Source organism: Lampris incognitus, chromosome 14, assembly GCF_029633865.1.
Source record: "Lampris incognitus isolate fLamInc1 chromosome 14, fLamInc1.hap2, whole genome shotgun sequence".
Lineage (NCBI taxonomy): Eukaryota > Metazoa > Chordata > Actinopteri > Lampriformes > Lampridae > Lampris > Lampris incognitus.
Genome location: NC_079224.1, coordinates 8,362,822 through 8,387,195, shown reverse-complemented (window position 1 = coordinate 8,387,195; position 24,374 = coordinate 8,362,822). Strand labels below are relative to the sequence as shown.

General features: G+C 44.8%; 2 protein-coding genes across 3 annotated transcripts in view; one reads left to right on the top strand and one right to left on the bottom strand.

The window, feature by feature from the left end:
* Positions 1 to 4,299: 4,299 nt before the first annotated feature.
* On the bottom strand, positions 4,300 to 15,649 carry ripk1l (receptor (TNFRSF)-interacting serine-threonine kinase 1, like). 2 transcript variants are annotated; one of them, XM_056293754.1, is made up of 11 exons: positions 15,045 to 15,649; positions 12,729 to 12,885; positions 10,495 to 10,632; positions 10,127 to 10,364; positions 8,974 to 9,123; positions 8,375 to 8,451; positions 8,139 to 8,214; positions 7,721 to 7,965; positions 7,339 to 7,627; positions 7,017 to 7,169; positions 4,300 to 6,109 (listed from the first exon to the last, which is right to left on the bottom strand). In XM_056293754.1, exons 1-11 carry the CDS (start codon positions 15,200 to 15,202, stop codon positions 5,817 to 5,819), a joined length of 1,974 nt encoding a protein of 657 aa, XP_056149729.1. In that variant the 5' UTR covers positions 15,203 to 15,649; the 3' UTR covers positions 4,300 to 5,816. The 2 variants fall into 2 exon arrangements, with proteins under 2 accessions (XP_056149729.1, XP_056149727.1); XM_056293752.1 differs by having other exon boundaries at positions 7,339 to 7,965.
* dusp22b (dual specificity phosphatase 22b) overlaps positions 14,834 to 24,374 on the top strand; it is a 28,723-nt gene continuing 19,182 nt past the window's right edge. Inside the window, exon 1 of the mRNA XM_056293758.1 lies at positions 14,834 to 15,112. The gene's annotated coding sequence lies outside the window, so the exon portion shown is untranslated. The remainder of the gene's footprint in view (positions 15,113 to 24,374) is intronic.

The window sequence follows — 24,374 nt, the reverse complement described above, 5'->3', positions numbered from 1 at the left end:
AGAATACTTTCAGCCCTATTGGATGAGAAGTAAAAGAAACGCATTTTCACAGCCCATGATCACAACATTCAGTATATTTACAACAATACAATTATACAACTACTAATACTTTTACTTCTAATGTATAATAATAATAATAATCATATCTGTAGTAGTAGTAGTAGTAGTAATACTTCTGTAGTAGTAGTACTACTGTTGTAGTAGTATAACAATAGTAACAATAATAATACGGAAAAAAGCATAAAACATGTAGCAGGATGAATAAAGGCTAAAGTTTTTTTTTTAACTACGACTTCTTATTAAGGGTCTAAACACAAAGTGCTGGAACCTTCTTTGCATTATAAGGATTCTTCTTCTGCCCTAAAGGTATCTCACAAGCAGCCGCAACCAAACTACTCGGGCAACAAAACGACATCCGTTAGCTACAGGGCGGCACTTTAACAACTAAAGCTGCTATCAGAACAATTTTGACTATAGCTTAGCAAAAAAGTTGCCATTATGTATCAGGGGACTGTCCATCCATACCAACAAAACAACCATTGCTCTGCCAGGTGCTAGGATTTCTGGCTTTCAAAACGTGTGTTCTGGCCTGGAATCTTTTATTTTGACAAACGAACCACTAGAGGGCACCCTGCTCTCTAGAGTCAAACGTTCTCTTACATAAGAGCGAGTGGCACACATTCATTTTACTGTGCATTCCGTCATACCAAATGGAGGCAGCTTTGCAACACAACTCTAAAAAATACAAAAAGCCTCGTCATCCGACAACAGAGCACATGATAAATGCCTCACAAACACCCTGTTGAATAAATGAAGACTTTTGACAACTCTTGGATGTCTTTCGTTGGTCTTTATCAAAAAAGCACAGCCAGGGATAGAGTGTCACACAGCATGCGTTGCGTAACGGTCTCTCCAAAGAGGACATGTACATACATATCTATATAGATGTTGAAAACATGTCTGTTAGTATCTCTCCCCTTAGAGGACCGGTTTAAACCAGTCTCTGAAGGGAAAGGGACGTTACCTGCCTGACTGCATTGTGCCAACTGTAAAGTTTGGTGGAGGAGGAATAATGGTATGGGGTTGTTTTTCAGGGGTTGGGCTAGGCCCCTTAGTTCCAGTGAAGGGAAATCTTAATGCCTCAGCATACTAAGAAATTTTGGACAATTCTGTGCTTCCATCTTTGTGGGAACAGTTTGGGGAGGGCCCTTTTCTGTTGCAGCATGACTGTGCCCCGGTGCACAAAGCAAGGTCCATTAAGACATGTTTGGGTGAGTTTGGTGTGTAAGAACTTGACTGGCCCGCACAGAGCCCTGACCTCAACTCCATCGAACACCTTTGGGATGGACTTGAATGGAGATTACGAGCCAGGTCTTCTCGTCCAACATCAGTGCCTGACCTCACAAATGCTCTTCTGGATGAATGGGCAAAAATTCCCACACCCCCCCCCCCCAAAATCTTGTGGAACGCCTTCCCGGAAGAGTGGAGGCTGTTATAGCTGCAAGGGGGGGGGGGCAACTCCATATTAATGCTTATGGATTTAGAATGGGATGTCATAAAAGCTGCTGTAGGTGTAATGGCCAGGTGTCCCAATACTTTTGTCCATATAGTGTATCTTGATATGTAATGAGTGGATCGTCATGAAATTTTGTGAGCACATTCATGATATCTAGACAATAAACTCTGTCAATTTTGGTGACTTTATCTGGTCACCAAAAATCTAGGATGATCCGCTGTGGCGACCCCTAATGGGAGCAGCCAAAACTAGTAGTAGTAGACCAAGCATCAGCATGAGGCACAATTTTGTCTTGTACGCAACACCTCAAACTGTGTGGGGCAGACACCGTGAATTCTGGTGAGCACATTCATCATTTCTATACTTTGAAACCTGTCAATTTTGATTATCTCATGGCCAATTTGTCAGCTTTATACACAAGATATCACAAAACGTAATAACTGGACTGCCATAATATTTGGGGGGTGCATTCATGCTCGCGAAAGGAAGATTCCTCGATTGTGGTGACCCTATGACCTCTCCTCTAATGCCACCCTCAGGATAAACATTTGACTTGCACACAACATAGTATCTATGTCATGGGTGGATTGCCACGTAATTTGCTGAATGTACTCGTGCTTCCTAAGACAATGAACCCTCTTAACTTTGGTGTCACATCCCCAATGCTCTAGCGCCATCCTACGGCCAAGATGTCAAAAATTGTATTTTAAGTCACAATCTATTGGGTAGATTGCCATGAAATTTGGAAAGTGCATTCCTGCTGCCTTGAGGATGAACCCTTGTCAAATTCGATGACCACATGAGCTTTCCACTAGCGCCACCCTAAGGCCGAAATGTGCAAACCCCATTCCCCCATTACTTCCATTCCCCTGACAAAATGTTTGCCAAAGTAAATAATCAACTATCTGAACTGATATTTTCGGTATAAGAAATACTCAGCTGCTAACTAGAAAATGTGAGTAAATGTAACTTTAAAATGAGACCAGCATATTCGGGGGGAAAAAAAAGAAGTAAATCCCGCTTCAAGTAATATGGAAATTTAAAAAAAATTAAGTAGGTTTCAATTAAAAGTTGAAATTTGGTAGACTTAAGATAACTTGAAAATGTATTTTTTTCACATACAACAAATTAAGTAGTTTACACACAGACTAGTCTTGCTTGATCTACATAATGATCTGATGCAAAAAGTTGCCTTAATTTTTTTAAGTAGATCAAGCAGGATTTAGATTTTTTTTGATATCCTTTATTGATCCCTGTTGGGAAATTACGCTCTGCATTTAACCCATGCTAGCTGTGTAGCTAGGAGCGGTGGGCAGCCGCCGCGCAGCACCCGGGTACCAACTCCAGGTCGTCCTGCCAGGCCTCGGTCAGGGGCACAGACGGTATTAACCCTAACATGCACGTCTTTCTGATGGTGGGGGAAACCGGAGCGCCCGGAGAAAACCCACCGCAGACACGGGGAGAACACGCCAACTCCACACAGAGGGCGACCTGGGATGACCCCCAAGGTTGGACAATCCCGGGGTTCGACCCAGGACCTTCTTGCCGTGAGGTTAACCACTGCTCCACCGTGCCACCCAGGATATCTGTATCAATGCAACGGGCAGTCATAACGGCCACCGTTACATACATTGTTTGAGCTGTTGAAACCAGTTTTTTAAGAAACCAATCACTAATATCAGACGTTCTCTTGCTCGCTCATACAGATGAACCCGGTAGTGTAAAACCCCTCTAAATGTCGTGACAACAAATACGAGCATAACCCAGTGTCTTTGGCTGAAAAAAATGTGTAACACAAATGCTTAACATACTGCTGGAGTTCATTTCGATTAGCATTTCAATAACGCTGTCCGCAATGTCTTGACGTGTATGTCCTTCACGTTTCACACGCTGTCGCACTGGGAAATGCTGTGCAAAAGTACACCAGAGGCACAGAAAGCTGAAAATAAGATCTCATCTTTATTCCACATACTCCTCCCAGACATAACAGAGTTCTGTTTGACATTAAAGAGCGGAAAAGTTGTCTCATACTTCTGAAAAAACAACATTTGTACCTGCCCCAATATAATCAACACGTAAGAGCTTGACACGATCTGGATTTAGGTTCACTCCAGTGGTTCTGGTAAGTCTCATGAGATGGCACCAAGGTCCGAAAATGAACTTTATGGTTTCACAGATCACAGATGATGATCACAATTTTTTTGTATAGTTCCCCTGTTATTCTTTTTTTGGAAAAATGTTCCCCCTTTTTCTCCCCGATTACCCACTCCTCCGAGCCGTCCCGGTCGCTGCTCCACCCCCTCTGCCGATCCGGGGAGGGCTGCAGACTACCACATGCCTCCTCCCATACATGTGGAGTCACCAGCTGCTTCTTTTCACCTGACAGTGAGGAGTTTTGCCAGCGGGATGTAGCCTGTGAGAGGATCACGCTATCCTCCCCCCGCTCCCCCAGGCACCCCGACCGACCAGAGGAGGCGCTAGTGCCACGACCAGGACACATACCCACATCCGGCTTCCCACCCGCAGACACGGCCAATTGTGTCTGTAGGGACGCCCGACCAAACTGGAGGTAACATGGGGATTCGAACTGGCGATCCCCATGTTGGTAGGCAACGGAACAGACTGACACGCTACCTGGACGCCTTTGATCACAATTTTTTGGTATAGTTCCCCTGTCATTCTGAAAGTGCTTTTTTTTATCTCAATTTGTTGAAAACAATGATTGATGCCTTTGCTCTCTTCTTTCTCTAAAGCAAGGCAGCATGTGTGTGTGTGTGTGTGTGTGTGTGTGAGGTGACACAACTCAGAATTCAGCGATCCCAAAAATAACTGCGACTGTATTTCTCTTAAGAAAAGGCAAAATAAAAGGCAACAGTGAGCAGTAGTTCCCCTTTGGGACATCGTAGCCTACTTCACAGATGTGGACGGAGGAGGAAACACCTCCACCAGTAATCGTCCACGGTGTGCAGAATATGAAACGTCTCCAAACGGAGGAACAACAGCAGTAATAAGCACAGGCCAGTACAAAACTATGGCTAAAAGGTCCTACTGAGGCTAAGCCGACGCTTTAAGCCACCGAGGTGCTGCACCACAAACAGCGTAACTGACCCACATGTTACCGTGTCTGATGAATCAAAGTCTGAGACTTACTTGCCAGGTGGTCAGGATCCCCGCCTGTCACGCAGGAGAGCGGGGTTCAACTCCCCAACGGGGAGCCGAGCGTCAGCTTAGCCTCTATAACACAAGTCAAAAACTGTCAACCTTCCGGGCGGAAGCCCTACCATGACAAAGATTGGTTCCTATTTATACAAGCCAGCGCTACCTGGCTCCTACAGGTCCCATGAGACCAAACCTCCAACGATTTGACGCACAGCTGAACCGAGTGGAGCGATTGGGTGGGATTTCATGAGGGGTGTGAGTTCGTTTTGACCAACAGCCAATCATAGCCCGGCATTTTTGAAAACCTGTGGACATTGACATTGCTATTGGCCAGTTTCAGTCTGGCGGTAGAGGACCACTTGTCTTCCCTCCATCTCGCTCACTGGACAATGGAGGACTGGACAAGTGCAGGACTACATAAGTAAAATATCATTTTTATTTTTCAGAAGAGAAAAACATTATTCTTACCAACACAAAAATAAAACTGTTTTTTTGTGAATCTCTAGAACACAGTAAGCGCAGACGAGAGTTACCAAAATGTTAATGCATTTTTCATTTCATGGGACGTTTGAGTCCTGCGCCGTCATTTAGACCGCACTGTTTTAGCAATAATGCACAACAGGCCGAGGTCTGTTAAACTACATCCATGTGTAGTTGTGTTGCCTGGCTGACATGATTCCGCACCAGTGTGGTACATTATCCAGCTAGTACAACAACCATGAGGGCTCCTGCACATTTTTACACAACACATCCCAATGAAGGCTTTTGGAGTGTGAATTCACTTATTTCTTAAAAAAAAAAAAAAAAAAAAAATTACACATTTCTGACATCTCACAGACGTTTTGGATGCATTTCATTGCCCAAATATTTCTTAGATAAAATACCCCCACCATTCTGAAATCCTAAGCCTTTGAATTACCGCTCAATGTCCAAACAACCATGCTCACCTCTGCTCCTCTCTGGTGCAAATAAAGGCCACAAAATCTGGAAATATGTGTAAAAAAATAACTTTCGCATCTCAATCTGAAATAAACTGTTTTAACGCAACAGTAGCAATTCAAACACGAAAGTTATTGCAGTCTTAATGCTTCAACGAAAGCAGGGGTGTGACAAATCCTAAATGAGGGCAGATTTACCGAGTCTAGGAGGAACTGCTTTGGCAGGTGTCCAGAAGTCTCTGGATGAGACTTATTTTGATGTGGCCCTCCAGAGCTTTGCACAGTGTGCCCACGGTACAGCCGATGCTGCCCACCTTCATCCTCCAGCGCTCCAGCATCTGGTGTACCTTCTCCGGCAGGCCGTCGCGACTGTAGTCATGGTCGATGGTGTCCACTTCCACGTCGGTCAGACCCAGGCGCCGCGCACAACGCTTCCAGTTGGACCCAATGTTGTCCCTCAACAGATCCAGGTGCTCCTCGGTCAACGCCTGGTCCTCTAAATGTGTCGATAAACATGTGCATGTCTTCAGACAGTGATTGATAGAGCCACTACAACAGGCAAAAGAGTCTAAAGACGGCATGAACCGGCATTCAGAGCACATCTTGCTTCCGTAATGCGATGCGTCTCTTGAGTAAAACAGGATATTAGGGTGGGACAAAGCAAGAGAGGCAAGACTGAGATGGTTTGGACATGTGCGGAGGAGAGATGCTGGGTTTAATGGGAGAAGGATGCTGTTGAGTGGCTGGTGCAGCTAGAAAAGCACTATGAAAAATGCAGCTTGATTGATTGATTGAATATGGAGCTGCCAGGGGGGAGGAGAAGAGGAAGGCCAAATAGGAGGTTTATGGATGTGGTGAGGGAGGACATGCAAGTGGCTGGTGTGACAGAGGAAGATGCAGGGGACAGGAAGAGATGGAAACAGATCATCCGCTGTGGTGACCCCTAACGGGAACAGCCAAAAGTAGTAGTAGTAGTAGCAGTAGCAGTAGCAGTAGTAACAGTAATAGTAGAAGACAAAATATAGGGAGGTATGTGATTTGATTGGATGGTGCAAAAAAATGTCATGATGTTATTGACTGAAATGTTGATCCCCACCTGTCCACACTGGGTGCACAATCAGAAAAACTTTGCTGTTTTAGAGGAAGTTAAGTAGACTAGATTTTGATGTAAAATAAGAAAAAAGGGGATTTTTGTGATTTTTTTTTTTTGCATAACTTGTTGAACAGGTGCATAATATGACTGGAGAGATGAGCCTAAGAAGGTAAAAAAGTCCATTTTTATTTCATGCTGTCTTTATGAGCTGGTTCAGGACTGTTTATATGAATGACATGAATATCATATGAATGAATAATTTCTATGGTTATGGATGCCAATTTATACCAAAAATATTGCCATGGCTTACCGTACTTATGAATGTCTTCTTTGAGGAGCGAGTTAGCGGCACCATTGCATAGAGGAGAGGATGAAAAGCTATGAAGGGAGGCAGGATTCCTGATGCTTAGTGTGTTGTTGTGTCCTATCTGGATCCCACTGGCATTCTGAATGAAAAGACCTCCTATCACACACACACACACACACACACACAATTATGTATGCAAATCAGCATATGGTACACTTAATTATGTATGCAAATCAGCATGTGGTTGAAGCAACAGTATACATTTTGGGCATCTACTGTGGTCACTACATAGAGAATTGCTTAACCGAGAGATCTTAACTAGCACCTGTATCTTGTAGAGATCCAGTCTTGGAAGACGTCAAGCGATGCCCAGCAGTGAAATCAGGGGCAGCTGTATCAGGTACCGGGCAAAATGGCCATGACTGCTGGCGGTCGCACAGGGGAAACTGATATTGCTGGGGATGCAGTGAAAGAGTTGGGGAACTGGAAGACGTGGACATGTGACCTTCAGAGGATCTGGATGCTGAGGAGGCCATGGACTCATACAGACCAAATGCGGGATACAAGGAATCCTCCTGGCTGGCAGGCTGGACTGGCTCAGTTTTTGTCCAGGACTGCACAGAGGACACGAGAGAGGGTCTGTCCTGGACCAGCGGCCTAGCTATGTGATCTGTAGAGGTGAGGAGCTGTGGGGCGTGAGGACTCACATAGCTTGGACAGCAGAGGCCGGCAGAGCTAGCTTGGTCTGGACACGTATAACTACCACCTTTGTGGTACTGCAGTTCCTGGGCCAGCTTGTTCTCTAAGGCTGATTCCCTACTGATAGCTTTGGCATCTGTCTGGATGGAGGGCTCCTTGGGATGCTCAAACTGGATCAAATGCAGGTCCTCAATACTGGCTTCCACTGGAACAGGCGGAATTCTTTCTGAGCTTAACAAAGGAGCCGGGTTATCTGCAGTTGGACAGGATGACAGAGGTTGTGATAAGATTTCAATTAAACTGGTGGAGCGTCTCCCATTTCTCCCATTAACATTTGATAAACTTGGTCCCCTGAGGCCTTGTAGAATGTAGAAGCATAATGCAGCAGCATGCACATCAAACCTACCTCACGCTAACTTTACTCACCTGTTAAAAGACACTCGGAGGGCACTGGCAGCCTTTTCATCTTCTCAACAAGCTCCACCGGTCCCTCATACATGTTCTGTGTACCCATCACATGAGTTTCAGTCAAGATGAAATAAGCTTTATATTCGTGTGTATGTTTTAAAAGCCTCCATCTATTTATTTCAACTTCAAAAACTACTTGTGTGTTAATTAATGTACATATTAATCTACTCCCGTTTAAAAGAACTTGCACTTGCCCTTAGCTGAAGCGTGTCTCTCTCTACATACTGTTCCAGCTGTTTCAAATAGAAAGGCAAGAAGAAGCCGTAGCTCTCTGAAAAGGCAGAAAAAAAGGAGAAGAACTTAATGAAATTTCTGGGGGTCATATGACGAACTGAAACATTTGCATGAGTTACACAAGATCCATTGTGTATGCCTGTACTACACCACGTTGACAACAACACGAGAAGGCTGGGGGTGCTATTTTGTTGTTGGGTGAAAGCCATGTCACCCACATTTCAAGAGTTTTAAATGTTTCTTGGGGGAAATTGAGGATTAAACATTGGTCCATAGAGTCATGAAATGTTATGAGCCTTGTGCTTGTGAGATCTGTTCAGTACCATTTGTGTGTTTGCAAAAATGCCTGGCCAGCTTGGAAGTTAACCTCTCATTGCGGCTCAAGTAGTTCTCCCAATAATGTTCAGTTCAGTGTATGTTCAGTATGGAAATAAATGCAATTTTGTTCAAATGTGATTCATGCACACACACACACACACACACACACACACACACACACACACACACACACACACACACACACACACACACACACACACACACACACACACACACACACCTTGAAATGTTGGCCGTTGCTGTGGGTCATGCTGCCAGCACTTCTTCATAAGCTGAATCATCTCTGCAGGTGTGTCAGCTGGGATGAGGTCTTCTGAAGGTCGGTCACCATTACGGACACGCTGGCAAACATGGTCCTCACTCCTGGCATCTGGACAGTTAAAAAAGCATTGCATGAAGTTGACCGAATCTTTTGTTTTCTTTGACCAAACTGAATATTACCCTTTACACCAAGTCTTCCGGTGTGGAAAGATGGCGGCGTGAACTCACGTTTGCGGCGGCCTCAACCAGTGCCAACTACGCAGTGTCTTTGTCCACGGTGACATCTGAGTTTTTTGTCATCGTGTGAAGAGCTTTTACGAAAATGTATGTCCGGGATAGTCAATTTCGTTTGATGGCTGGGAGAGCTGGAGTTGGATCGGCTGGGAGAGTGGGGCAGGCTAAGCTAACTGCTAGCCAATGCAAACCGGCAGTTCCAATAACACCAAGATAACACTGAGGGTGGTCTGGCAGCAGCCTCGCCTAGCATCGACTCTGCAGTGTTTCTGTCTGTGTCTGTGTTTGTGTTGTCGTGTGGAGTGCAGAGAGGAGTGTCGAAGGTATTTGGCTGGGAGAGCTGGCGCTGGATTGGTTGAGGGAGCCTGGTCTGCTGCATCCTGTGGGCCCAAAAACCACGGCCCTGACCGGAGCTGCGCCCGAAGAGAAAACACCGAGGGCGGTCTGACAGGACGTGGAAGCGGGGCAGGCTAAGCTAACCGCTAGCCCATGCAGACTGGCAGTTCCGACAGTCATCCTGGCTGGCGTTCGTTCTCTTGGGTAGGGAAATTTTTGAATTGTGTTGCAAATTTACTGAATGGACTGCGTTGTGGACTGTTTGTGTTTTTTGCTTTGTTCTCTCTGGTTTTGTATGTTTTTGTTGGTGTCGTTTTTTGGGAGGTTTTGGGTGTGTGTTTTTGTCTTTTGTGTTGCACTGGTGTGGGCTGGGAGAAATGAAATTTCATCTCTTTTGTGTACGCAAGTACATGAATGAGATGACCATAAATTGGTCCTGAATGGTCATGATTACTGACACACCGGTAAACGGTCCACATTCAACAACAAACTAATTCTTATGAAGTCATAAATGAGAGAGAAACATCTCAAAACACACTAACTTTCATAGGGCTCCTGGCCTGTGAGGATGACCCAAATCACGATGGCAAAGCTGTAAACATCAGACCTCTCGGTGGAGCGGGCATGGATGCTCTCTAGGTGTTCTGGGGCCATGTAGCTCAGCGTGCCGGCGCCTCTTGCACCAGCACCAACTGACAGCCCCATACGGCTCTTCCTGCGAGACTCCTCCTTTGTGAGTTTGCTCCACGTCTGACAGGTAGCCAAGCCAAGGTCTGCAATCTGGCTCACATGGAAATAAAATATATGTTTACATACATCAGTCATGCATGCGCTACATGTGGTACTGCTTCACACACATTTAAAAATGTGAAGACCTTAATGACAATGGGTGAATTATGGTGTGGTATACCTTAATGTGGAAATCCTTGTCCACTAAAATGTTTTCAGGTTTCAAGTCCTTGTGAATGATGTGGTTTTCTGTCAGGTAAATCATTCCTTCGGTAATCTCTAGAATGATTCTGCCCTTAATGGATATTGGGACAGGAACCTGGGAGGAAAGACCACATTTTATACCTTGAGTCCTGCAGCTTAAGTATCAAGAAGGCATACACAGTGTTCCCAACAGGAGACTGGCTGGACTAGTTCAACAAGCCCATTTCTGCATGTTCCTAGCTTTGAAGTTCAAGGTACAGGTACAGTAACTATTTAAGTGTATAATTACAATATGATACAACTGATTAAATTACTTACTAATTTCCTGTCTCTTTTCACTTTGGATTAGAGAAATGCCAGTTGTAGAAAGGTCAAAGACTTGCTTTTCATGTGACGACTGAGGTTATCTTGTGTAACATCTGGGCAGGGTACCTCAACATAGGGTCTCTCAAGCCACTCCTTGCTTGACCCTAACTCTGCCTTTGTGTACTGCAGCATTTCCAGATGTACTACGATAATCATATAAGTACACGAATTTTACCCAAAAAGTGCACAAATGTACCATACTTTTGTCATTCACCAGTAGACTGTATACATTTACTAAATTGTCCTGGCTGCTGATTCAGGATCAGTTTTTAACTGATTTAATCATTTTTAACTTTTAATTGTATGTGAATTGGGATTGGAATCAGTATTTAGGGGTAACTTTCAAAATCATTTTAAGACAACCGTCATGTTTTTCCAGCCAATCACTAGAGGTTTTATGCATGCCAGGCCACCGTTGATACTGTTCTAATGATTTCTCATCAGATAAACTTAATTCTATTGAACATTTTCCTTTTAAAATGATTTTATTACACAGTGTAAGTCTGGTGTAAAGTTGCAAGTCTCATTCATTTGAACACGCTAGTCTTTAGTGGGACAGAAAGTTACATACCTATATGCAGTGCACACACACATAGTAAATTACAATTTGGAAATCTCATATTCACCTTCATGGTTTCATTTCGTTTGGCTGTACAATAATGTTCTTTGAACTGCAATGTTTATTGTAATACATTTTGTAATAATGTAACAAATATGTATTGTACTAAACCTATTGTATATAACAGTATGTTTATTGTTATTTACAATATGTTTAGAGTTCCGCTTCCGGTGTGGGAAGATGGTGGCGCAAATTCAAGTTTGCAGCGGCCTCATCCAGTACTGGTGTGGGAAGATGGCGGCACAAATTCACATTTGTGGTGGCCTCACCCAGTAATGTCCATGCAGTGTCTGCAGTGGCTAAAATGGAGTACTGGTATCGGAGATCTTACCCAAGACTAAAATCTGATACAAAACCCAAAAGTAACATGTCATAAATAAAATCAAAATGGCTTGATGTACTGCATTTTCAGCCCATGGAAGCCTGTATTTATTTAATGGTGGGGGAAAAAAACCGATTCTATCTCAATTATTTTGCCCGTTGACTCCAAACTAATCTAAGTCTGCAGGTCAGTCAAGTCAAGTCACGTCAAGTCAAGTCAAGTCAAATGGATCGGAACTTGGTATCGGCCGTTACTCAGAATTGGTATTGGCAGCGAAAAAGTGATTTCAATGCATCCCTCCTGCTCTGCTGACTGAACAGAGTCCTTTTTCTGAAGCCCCATTTCAAAGTTTTTTTGAACTGAAACGTACCGATTCATCCAACATTACCTGAGGCGCTCAGGAGCTCATTTGGCAGCAACGCGCCTCGCCTACATGGTTTTGTCTGATATACACACTACTGTGACTGTTTTATCTTTAATTCTTTATATTTTTCTTGCATCACCTTATTTTAATTGTTTTTATTATAATCATTGTTTTATTGGCTCTAATTCTCTTCGTTTTGATTATGCTCTTGTGATTTTATCCTGACTGTGGTTTACCTTGTTCTGTGGCGTGGATCTGGCATTATGGCCTATATTTTTATTGTATTTTGTTGTTTTCTCTTATCCATGTGCATTGTTTTATCCTGTTGTGCAAAGGACCTTGTAACGCTGTTCAGACAGATGTGATATAAATAAAGTTTATTGCTGGGATAGGTTCCAGCATTCTCACGACCCTGAGAGCAAGATAAGCAGTTTGGATAATGGATGGATGGATGGATGGATGGATGGATGGATGGATGGATGGATGGATGGATTACTATTATTAGCTGTGAGTGGAGATAATTTTATTCAGACCTCTGACCTGTTCTAGCATGGCCAGCAGGTTGCCTTTCGGGATGAGCTCCATGACCAGCGAGTAGTCTCCATCTTCCATGATCACACCCAGCAGCCTCACCACCCGCTCATGATTCAGTCTGGTCATTAAGCTCCCCTCCTCCAGCAATGACTTCTTATTGCCCCTGTAATAGGTAAGGTAGAGCTTAAATTAAAAAAAATCAAAACAAAGCAAAAACAAACAAAATACTAGCATCATACCTTGTAGTGGCAGAACACTTAATGATATTGGGTATCAGACCTATTGATTCCCTTACTTCCTTCAAGGCCGAAACATTTTCATGGCAAATTTGCAATAAATATGAATTGGCGTTGACTGTAACTGTTGCACCCATACTTACATCAATACCATTACCACTGATGTCTACTATTGAGTCCTTTTCTATTTGCATTCGGCAGCATAATTTGCCCATTTTCTGACTTGCATCAATGTAAATCCTTGTACTTTGATTAGCCTATTCACCGCCTCTTGACGCTCTAAGGCACATTTACACTATATGCTATCGACTTGAAATGCACTTTTGGCTATGATCTATGATATAACTACTGTATAATGCTCTATTATACCATTTAGTAACACTTGAATGTGTCTGCTAATTGATGGCTCTTGCAAGTTGCTCCCCAGATAGCAAAACTGCTGTGGGCCGGACCGGTCCCACACCCGACACTTTCATCCGGCCCACATACAGCGTGGAATGATGGCACTTGGGTGGTCCACTCCTGTTTGCCAGATCTGGGCCAGAACCAAGCCATATCAATGCTGCATGTGCCACATATTTGCCAAAGGTGGCCCATATTTGTTTTGTGATATTTGGGCCATATTCACCATTTACCACACGGGCCACTTCAGGGCCACATCCAGATCACATGTTGCCCAGAGCACCGCATCTTTGCCAAAAAAGGCCCACATGTGATTTGGCATATTTGGGCCATATTTGCTATTATACATGTGGGCCACTTCAGGCTCACATCCATTTTGTCAGGGCCAGAAGAAGGCCATCAGTGCCGCATCATTGCCTGAAGTGGCCCACATCTGGATGCTATCTGGGTTGGAATGAATGAACGATGATTTATTTTGAACATGTAAATAAACAAGATATAACATACAGAGAAGCCATTTTCAATAAGCTGAGGCGATCAACAAATCCACACATCAAACTCAGTGAATCTCTGTACGCATCAGATTACTCGAAAAGGAGTAGGAAGTACAGACTTCTTTTTTTTCCCTACCTCTTCTCGCCTACTCTTAAGTGAATTCTGCTGCTATACATTTCCAACTCAACTCCCACTGTACACTGTACTGTATAGTCCACATTCAATGCAAGTTGTTCTGCACAATACAAACTCAACCACTGTGAACAACAAAGATAACATTATTTGTAGATATAACGTAAATGGCAATGCGTTGCGCATAGTGTAATAATTCAGAACAATGCAATTTCAGTGCTCAGACTTGGGATGGCGCACACTGTCACTGAGCTGTACCCTGGCATTTAGCCTATAGATCCAAACTGAAGCGTGTGTTGAGATTGGGGAACTTTACTTGTTGAGTAACTAGGCCACCAGACATGTGGCGTCGGAAATTCCGCATCAGCTTAGACCAGCAGTGTCCTGCGCTAGTCAACGATCACCGTGAAACAACATTATAAACGGTGCATCCTAAATTCCCAGCAGAGTAAAGCTGGGATCGCTATACACTAGGACAGTGGTTCTCAACCTTTTTGGGGTCCTGGACCCCCTGCGTATTTTTGATCTACCCTGAGGACCCCTCCACCTGATCTTGGGGGAGGGGGGTTGCAATTTGATAGAAACTGCATTTTAAATTGCATTATAGCATTTATTCACTCTTTGGGGCAAAAATAAGAGCTTTCAGTTGTAACTTAGATATAGTTAACAAAACAGAATTCTTATGCAGTAACTTTCAGATATATGTAACAAAACAGAATATGTATGCAGTAACTTTTAACAATGCAAACGGGAGCGAGATCTCTTATTAAAATAAAATAAATGACACTTGTGAAACAGATGTTAGAGAAAAAAATCCTGTTACCCTTTATAGTTTAGGTAGATAAAGGTCTCAGTCACATTTGAGTAAAATAATCCTATTTCTATAAATGTCATAGGATCTTTTTGTTTTTAAAGATATTTTATTTTCACGGACCCCTTGCAATTACACCACGGACCACTAGGGGTCCGCGGACCCCCCGGTTGAGAAACACTGCACTAGGAGACCCGTGGGTGGAGAGGGGGGGGGGGAATCCCCCGGCTGAGGCGGCGGACTCACTCGTTACGGGACGGGCCCGTGTAGACCGTCTTCAGCACCACCTGGCCCAGAGTCTTGTGGTAGCACAGGTACACCTCGCCGAAGCCGCCGTAGTCCATGGGCTCCTTCTTTATGAGGTCCGACGACCTCATCTGGTACGAGTCCGGCGCGGTCGCCATCCTACGTCGGAAGTCCCCGTTTTTTTGTTTTGGTTTTACGCGAGACCACCGGACGGACTTCGACGAAAAGTAGCCCGGGGGAGTCGGCTCGGACTCGGCTAGTCGACGCTGAAAGGGCTCGCCATGCGGGTTCCGGAGCTCGGGATGTGTGCTCTTTTAGAGAAGGACGTCTTCCGTCAGATCGCCAACTAGACGCCTGGAAGTTAAACGCCGACAACGACCGACTGTAGTAAAGTCGACGTCGATCCGAAACCCAAACCCGCTCATAACGTGTTATAACGTCATGTTGTCCCGTGGTACGTTGCCCGTACGTCCTCGGCGATAACAATGAAAGTTAGGAAAACGGTATCCCCCGAAACTATCGTGTGAGTTATCCCATGACAGACGGACAGAGCTGCACTTCCGGGAACCGTGGCTCGTGAAACCAGGCTGCGCGAAAAAAAAAAAGAAAAAGGAAGGAAACGAAAAAAACTACATAAAAGCCGGTTGGGGGGCGGAGAGCTCGAGTTCACCGGAAGTTTTCAGAGGGGCGGAAATGGCGTCAGAGACTACGAAGTTTTTTTTGTTTTTTATATATATTTTTATTGAACATTGTTCATATTCGTGTACAGATTCTTGAAGAAAGTTCATTATAAAACAAACATGGCAAATATACATTCCATCCAGAAATACATAGAGATATCCAAAGTGCCCAAGGGAACAGTATGTACACATTTCTATACAGTATATCAGGAAGTACATAGAGGTTGAATGTCACATGACAAATATACGGTAATGTATTATGAAAGTAAGGGTAGTGTAAACTACTAATAAGACACGTTAGCCCCTAGCTAACCGGTGATCCTTTAGCCAAGCGGTTAGTGATGTCGTCTTGTGGTGCAGTACACCCAGGATCGAATCCCGCACCGGGCAAGAAAATAACCGGTTACAGCACAAACAATAATAAATTGAATACACGACATACACTAATTGAAAAATAATAAAACATATTCCATCATACAAGGGGGAATGAATAAGGATATCAGTCTTCTGATTCGGTGGGAAAATGTCTTAACACCTCATAAATCTTTAGAGCTTTTTATATCGGTCATTAGTTTTAAAGATTTCAAGTATAATCTAAATTCATTTAAAAAAAAAAACAACAAATTTGGGCGATGACTTAAAGTATCTATTTTTATGAATAAAGAATTTGGCTAAGCAGAGGATTACGTTACAACAGAGTTCATCGTTTTTGTAGAGACCACGAAGGCGAGTGGTCAGGCGATCGTGTCCGTTTTTGTTTTTTCAAACGTGCAGGAGTCGACATGACGGCGATGTACCTACAACGTCACACGTAACAACAGAAACTCGCAACGAACAAAACAGACTCCCCCGTTTAAAATATAACAGCGGTCTGTATAATGACAAAATACATAAACGGAATGAAAAATAATGAAATTAGAAAGAAAAAAATGCAATTAACAAAGTTATCAAAGAAGAAGAGGAAGAACCAGAAAACCGACACACCTCCTAAACAAAGTTGAATTTTGCCAACTTTGAGAGGAGTTCATGCATAATATTGCAGTTAATTCGGGGGACAACGCAACCACAGGAACTGCCGCGGCCGGGACGCGAACCCGTATCGCCCGCACCGCAGGAGACAGCGCTAACCGCTCGACTGAAGAGTTGGACTCGCTAACTACGCGCCAGCGTGTCTTCTTATCCATGCACGTTACAATATTAACACTGATCACCCAGTTAGACGTGTGCCTTAGCTTTATTTCAGTGGAAGAAATAGGACACTTTTTTTTGCATTGTTAGGATTACAGTTCTTGTTGCTGTATTCATGAGGGACCTGACAGAAAACTAGATGAACGCATAGTCAATAAAGAGGAAGGAAATTGCACCCAAAAAAAAAGTGACTGTAGAGTTATGACGTGGTCCAGAGCGGTTGAAAAACACCAAGATGTGGAGTGGACCTGGCATGAAGCCCACGATACGGCACTCAACAAGCTGAAACAAGCCGTGACAAACCCACCAGTTCTACAGTTCTTTGACATACCGAAACCAGCGGTCATATCAGCTGATGCGTCACAACATGATCTGGGTGTGGTGGGTCTCCAGCAAGGGAGGCCTGTGGCATTCGCATCACGTGCCCTCACACCCACCGAGTCAAGGTATGCACAGATTGAAAAAAGAAATGTTGGCTCTTGTCTTTGCAACCAAGAAGTTCCATGATTTCATCTATGGACGTCCTGTCGAAACCGACCACCGGCCTTTAATAACAATTCCGAGGGAACCGCGTCACCCCGCCTGCAGGGCATGGTGTTGAAATGACATCGCTACAACCTGGATGTGATTTATAAACGCGGTGAGGAACTTTCTGTTGCTGATGCTTTATCATGTGCACACCCACCGATGACTGAGCCTGCACTTGCTGATGACCTGTCGGACGTCATTCAATTCAATTCAATTCAATTCAATTTTATTGTCATTAAAAACAATGTGCAGGCACATGTTAAAAATGAAATGAGGGCTGTGTCTTCACCAATCAGTGCAAGACAGAACAGTCCATGGTTGTTCAGTCATTCATTGTGACACGGTGGCACAGTGGTTAGCGCTGTCGTCTCACAGCAAGAAGGTCGTGGGTTCGAACCCCGGGGTTGTCCAACCTTGGGGGGTCATCTCAGGTCGGGTCGTCCTCTGTGTGGAGTTTGCATGTTCTCCCCGTGTCTGCGGTGGGGTGTCTCCGGGTGCTCCAGTTTCCCCCCACCATCAAAAAAACATGCATGTTAGGGTTAATACTCCTGTCTGCGCCCCTGACCGGGGCATGGCGAGACGAGCTGGATGGAGGTGGTCCCCGGGCGCTGCACGGCGGCTTCCCACTGCCCCTAGCTACCCAGCTAGCATGGGTTAGATGCAGAGAAGAATTTCCCCCGGGGCATCAGTAGAGTATATCAACCGTTTACCCTGCTCTCAGGGTGGCGGGGATGCTGCAGCCTATCCCAGCAGCCACTGGGCGGCAGGCGGGGAGACACCCTGGACAGGCCGCCAGGCCATCACAGGGCCAACTTTTATTTACAACAAAGAGCTATACAATGGTCATACAGGAAAACAAAAACAAAACAAAAAAAACAACTACAGATCAGGGGAGTTCAACATCCTTTCAGAGTTCCAATAAAATGTACTTTATTTAAAATATCGAAAGTCTTTACAGCTTTTTTGTTTTTCACTTTTATGAATTAAGGTGCCGTACTGCTGGAGTTCAACAACAAATCGATGAAAGCAGGTTTGGGGTCAGACCATTTGGATTGGTGAGATATTTACCGAGAATAATCAGAAGCTGAGTTGCTGTCCAGCCCATAAAAACACAGTATAACCTCCCACCAATTACATTAATCTGTATATTAGTACCCATTTTTCCATTTATACAGTCTTGCATATCAATCCAAAATAACTTTGAAAGGGCACGGTGAAAAAACAGATGAAAGTCCTGCTGTGTCTGTTACTGCGGCATCTGTTACTGCTGTGTCTGTTACTGCAGCATCTGTTACTGCTGTGTCTGTTACTGCAGCATCTGTTACTGCTGTGTCTGTTACTGCAGCATCTGTTACTGCAGCATCTGTTACTGCTGTGTCTGTTACTGCAGCATCTGTTACTGCTGTGTCTGTTACTGCTGCGTCTGTTACTGCAGTGTCTGTTACTGCAGCATCTGTTACTGCTCCGTCTGTTACTGCAGCATCTGTTACTGCTGTGTCTGTTACTGCTGCGTCTGTTACTGCAGTGTCTGTTACTGCAGCATCTGTTACTGCTGTGTCTGTTACTGCAGCATCTGTTACTGCAGCGTTTGTTGCTGCTGTGTCTGTTACTGTTGTGTCTGTTACTGCAGCATCTGTTACTGCTGTGTCTGTTACTGCTGTGTCTGTTACTGCAGCATCTGTTACTGCTGTGTCTGTTACTGCAGCATCTGTTACTGCTGTGTCTGTTACTGCTGCGTCTGTTACTGCAGTGTCTGTTACTGCAGCATCTGTTACTGCTCCGTCTGTTACTGCAGCATCTGTTACTGCTGTGTCTGTTACTGCTGCGTCTGTTACTGCAGTGTCTGTTACTGCAGCATCTGTTACTACTGTGTCTGTTACTGCAGCATCTGTTACTGCAGCGTTTGTTGCTGCTGTGTCTGTTACTGTTGTGTCTGTTACTGCGGCATCTGTTACTGCTGTGTCTGTTACTGCAGCATCTGTTACTGCAGTGTTTGTTACTGCAGCATCTGTTACTGCTGTGTCTGTTACTGCAGCATCTGTTACTGCTGTGTCTGTTACTGCTGCGTCTGTTACTGCAGTGTCTGTTACTGCAGCATCTGTTACTGCTCCGTCTGTTACTGCTGTGTCTGTTACTGCTGCGTCTGTTACTGCAGCATCTGTTACTGCTGTGTCTGTTACTGCAGCATCTGTTACTGCTGCATCTGTTACTGCAGCATCTGTTACTGCTGTGTCTGTTACTGCAGCATCTGTTACGGCTGTGTCTGTTACTGCAGCATCTGTTACTGCTGTGTCTGTTACTGCTGTGTCTGTTACTGCTGTGTCTGTTACTGCAGCATCTGTTACTTCAGCATCTGTTACTGCTGTGTCTGTTACTGCAGCATCTGTTACTGCTGTGTCTGTTACTGCTGCGTCTGTTACTGCAGCATCTGTTACTGCAGCATCTGTTACCGCTGTGTCTGTTACTGCTGTGTCTGTTATTGCTGTGTCTGTTACTGCTGTGTCTGTTACTGCAGCATCTGTTACTGTTGTGTCTGTTACTGCAGCATCTGTTACTGCTCTGTCTGTTACTGCAGCATCTGTTACTGCAGCGTTTGTTACTGCTGAGTCTGTTACTGCTGTGTCTGTTACTGCAGCATCTGTTACGGCTGTGTCTGTTACTGCAGCATCTGTTACTGCAGTGTCTGTTACTGCAGCATCTGTTACTGCAGCATCTGTTACTGCTGTGTCTGTTACTGCAGTATCTGTTACTGCAGCGTTTGTTGCTGCTGTGTCTGTTACTGCAGCATCTGTTACTGCTGTGTCTGTTACGGCTGTGTCTGTTACTGCAGCATCTGTTACTGCTGTGTCTGTTACTGCAGCATCTGTTACTGCTGTGTCTGTTACTGCTGTGTCTGTTACTGCAGCATCTGTTACGGCTGTGTCTGTTACTGCAGCATCTGTTACTGCTGTGTCTGTTACTGCAGCATCTGTTACTGCTGTGTCTGTTACTGCAGTGTCTGTTACTGCAGCATCTGTTACTGCAGCATCTGTTACTGCTGTGTCTGTTACTGCAGTGTCTGTTACTGCAGCATCTGTTACTGCTGTGTCTGTTACTGCTGCGTCTGTTACTGCAGCATCTGTTACTGCAGCATCTGTTACCGCTGTGTCTGTTACTGCTGTGTCTGTTATTGCTGTGTCTGTTACTGCTGTGTCTGTTACTGCAGCATCTGTTACTGTTGTGTCTGTTACTGCAGCATCTGTTACTGCTCTGTCTGTTACTGCAGCATCTGTTACTGCAGCGTTGTTACTGCTGAGTCTGTTACTGCTGTGTCTGTTACTGCAGCATCTGTTACAGCTGTGTCTGTTACTGCAGCATCTGTTACTGCAGCATCTGTTACTGCTGTGTCTGTTACTGCTGTGTCTGTTACTGCAGCATCTGTTACTGCTGTGTCTGTTACTGCTGTGTCTGTTACTGCTGTGTCTGTTACTGCTGTGTCTGTTACTGCTGTGTCTGTTACTGCAGCACTGTTACTGCTGTGTCTGTTACTGCTGTGTCTGTTACTGCAGCACTGTTACTGCAGCATCTGTTACTGCAGCATCTGTTACTGCTGTGTCTGTTACTGCTGTGTCTGTTACTGCAGCATCTGTTACTGCAGCATCTGTTACTGCTGTGTCTGTTACTGCTGTGTCTGTTACTGCAGCACTGTTACTGCAGCATCTGTTACTGCTGTGTCTGTTACTGCAGCATCTGTTACTGCTGTGTCTGTTACTGCAGTGTCTGTTACTGCTGTGTCTGTTACTGCAGCATCTGTTACTGCAGTGTCTGTTACTGCAGCATCTGTTACTGCTGTGTCTGTTACTGCAGCATCTGTTACTGCAGCGTTGTTACTGCTGTGTCTGTTACTGCAGCATCTGTTACTGCTGTGTCTGTTACTGCAGCATCTGTTACTGCAGTGTCTGTTACTGCAGTGTCTGTTACTGCAGCATCTGTTACTGCTGTGTCTGTTACTGCAGTGTCTGTTACTGCAGTGTCTGTTACTGCAGCATCTGTTACTGCTGTGTCTGTTACTGCAGCGTTTGTTACTGCGCGTTTTATGTCGAGTATCAATATCTCAAATGAAGATTTGCTTAAAGGTAATAATTTCCATTTATTTTTTGGGATTTTTACCCCTTTTTCTCCCCAATTGTATCCGGCCAATTACCCCACTCTTCCGATCCTGGTCGCTGCTCCACCCCCTCTGCCGATCCGGGGAGGGCTGCAGACTACCACATGCCTCCTCCAATACATGTGGAGTCACCAGCCGCTTCTTTTGACCTGACAGTGAGGAGTTTCACCAGGGGGACGTAGCGCGTGGGAGGATCACGCTATTCCCTCCAGTCCCCCCCCCCTCCAAACAGGTGCCCCGACTGACCAGAGGAGGCACTAGTGCAACGACCAGGACACATATCCACTTCCGGCTTCCCTCCCGCAGACACGGCCAGTTGTTTCTATAGGGGACGACCGACCAAGCCGGAGGTAACACGGGGATTCGAAACGGCGGTCCCCGTGTTGGTAGGCAATGGAATAGACTGCTAGTACTACGTTACCCGGACGCCTATGATTTTCATTTCTGGCCGTAGGTTCGAACCCCGGGGTAGTACAACCTTGGGGTCGTATCTGCGTGGGTTTCCTCCCACAGTCCAAAGACATGTAGGTCAGGTGACTCGGCCGTACTACATTGTCCCTGTGAATGTGTGTGTGTGTTGGCCCTGTGATGGCCTGACGGCCTGTCCAGGGTGTCTCCCCGCCTGCCGCCCAGTGACTGCTGGGATAGGCTCCAGCATCCCCACGGCCCTGAGAGCAGGATAAGCGGTTTGGATAATGGGTGGATGTTCATTTCTGTGAGGTTACAACTCTTTAAAAACAGAATCTCATGGGAATCTCATCAAATATAATAGCATATTCTTTGGGTGTGATTGGTATCTTAAATTTGGGAAGAAATTCTGAATATGACAGTAAATCCCCATTTCTATTTATCAGTTGACCAACTAGTAAAATTCCTTGTATGGAAGTTAGCTAATTTAGTTGGAATTTTGTCAACAGAAAATACATAAACAAAAAAGTCAATGCCACCAGTAGAATTAAAATAAAGACCAGATATTGTTTTGATTCTGTAAACTTTCTATAAGCCACTTAATCTTACAATCACTATTCAATAAATTAAAATCCAAGACTTCAAGACCACCTTGTTATTTACTAATTCTCACAACTTTTTTAAGGTAATGTTTTCCCCCCCCCTCCAACTGTAATCCCACAGCATCTTATCAGTGATGTTTTGTGCTTCTCATAACATCAGTAAATGGACAGACGATGATTTTAGTGAAGTCTGACAGGACATATTTACACATGGTAGCTGGTTTCCAGACAGAACAGAAGTGCCTGACTACCTAGCCGGATACCGTGTCCTCCTATCAGCAGGGGGCGTACTTAGACAAGAACTCAGTCAGCTTGTGGACGTTACATCACTCTTTTTTGTTTTTTTGTTTTTAACAATAACTCAGTTACTGGAGTACTTTCCTTGTAAGCATTCTCAAATACAGTTCTTTACTTTGTGCTTTAAGCTTGCCGATATAGAACAGTCCATGGAACAAGACTTTGTTTGTAAAAAGTCTCAAATGACACCAACATTGTCAGTACATGAGGTAGAATAATCTCTCAGCTTATAACAGTCCATATTGGTTCGTGAGACTACTCATGCTCACGGAGATGGGGAGGAGGGCGTCTGTTGTGCCGAACAGGATATCTTGGAAGTGGTGTGTTGACAACAGTCTCGTCGCCCTCGTCATCGGGCTCTGGCTCTGGCTCTGGAGCTCAAAGGGATTTTCTTGAAAAAGGATGAGTTCCTTGTGATGGAGTGTCCATCCTTTGTTGCTGTGACCACTGAGCCTTTGATATTTGACACAGTGTATGGCTCACTGTTGTAGGGCGTGGTGAGCTTGGGTGTGCTTAGGCTGGCGGTGGAGCACGGTTTCTCCTGGGGTGAGAGTACTTGGTGTTGTGCTTGCTTTCATCTTAGCTTAAGCTTCTCCATCTGTTGCTCGGATTCCATGATCTGAGCTTTTGGAAGTGGCGTGGTTGACAGTGGGAATCTTTGTGTAGATCTTCCGTTGGAAGAGAAGCTCCGCTGGTGAAGCATCTGTGGTGCTGTGTGGTGTGGGACGATACTCTCGGAGGAAGATGTTGAGATGCTGCTTCCATGGTGTGCCTTGTGTTCCTGCAACACGGATGGTCTGGCTTAGTGTTCGCATAAAACGTTCTGCAGTGGCGTTAACCTGGGGCCACTGGGGTGTGTTTCTGCAGTGGTGAAACCCAAGTTAGGTTGCGAACTGGGCAAACTGGTCACTGTTAAATGGAGGGCCATTGTCTGTTTTGAGCACTGGGAATTCCAGACATGGAGAATACTTTGTCTATAACTGGTATGACTGTGTTACCTGAAGTTGACTTAACAGCCTCAATTACTGGGTACCATGTGTATTCATCCCCAATGACAAGTAGATACTCTCCAGTGGGGAGAGGTCCATAGAAGTCTGCACTTGTGCTATGCCAGGGGGCTTCTGGTAACTCAAGACATCTGCAGTGGCTCTGAGTGTGTGACTGGTGTGTCCGCCTGGCATGCTATACAGTTTTTGACTGTTGCTTCTGCTTGCTGGTCCATGTTTGGAAACCAAACTTTTGTCCTGAGGAGTGTTTTTGTCTTAACAATGCCCTGGTGTCCCTCATGGGTGAGCTGTAGGACTCTGTTCTGTAGGGCTGTGGGGATGACGATTCTCGTGTTCCTTAATAAGATATCATCCGTGGGTGACACTGTTAGTTCACTGCTTATTTGTCTGAACTGCTTCAGAATGGCAGTGTGTTGTGTGTCATGTGTGACCTTGTACCACGTATATTGTTTCTGATACGTGCAATGACCTTT

What these genes read in the sequence shown, in the direction of transcription:
- ripk1l (XM_056293752.1), bottom strand. Translation starts at nt 15,202, where the DNA reads ATGGCGACCGCGCCGGACTCGTACCAGATGAGGTCGTCGGACCTCATA. An exon ending in GCAACGGCCAACATTTCAAG is followed by an intron (nt 8,452 to 8,973) that starts GTGTGTGTGTGT and finishes CTGCCTTTTCAG; the next exon opens with AGAGCTACGGCTTCTTCTTG. An exon ending in CTCCGAGTGTCTTTTAACAG is followed by an intron (nt 7,966 to 8,138) that starts GTGAGTAAAGTT and finishes GTCCAACTGCAG; the next exon opens with ATAACCCGGCTCCTTTGTTA.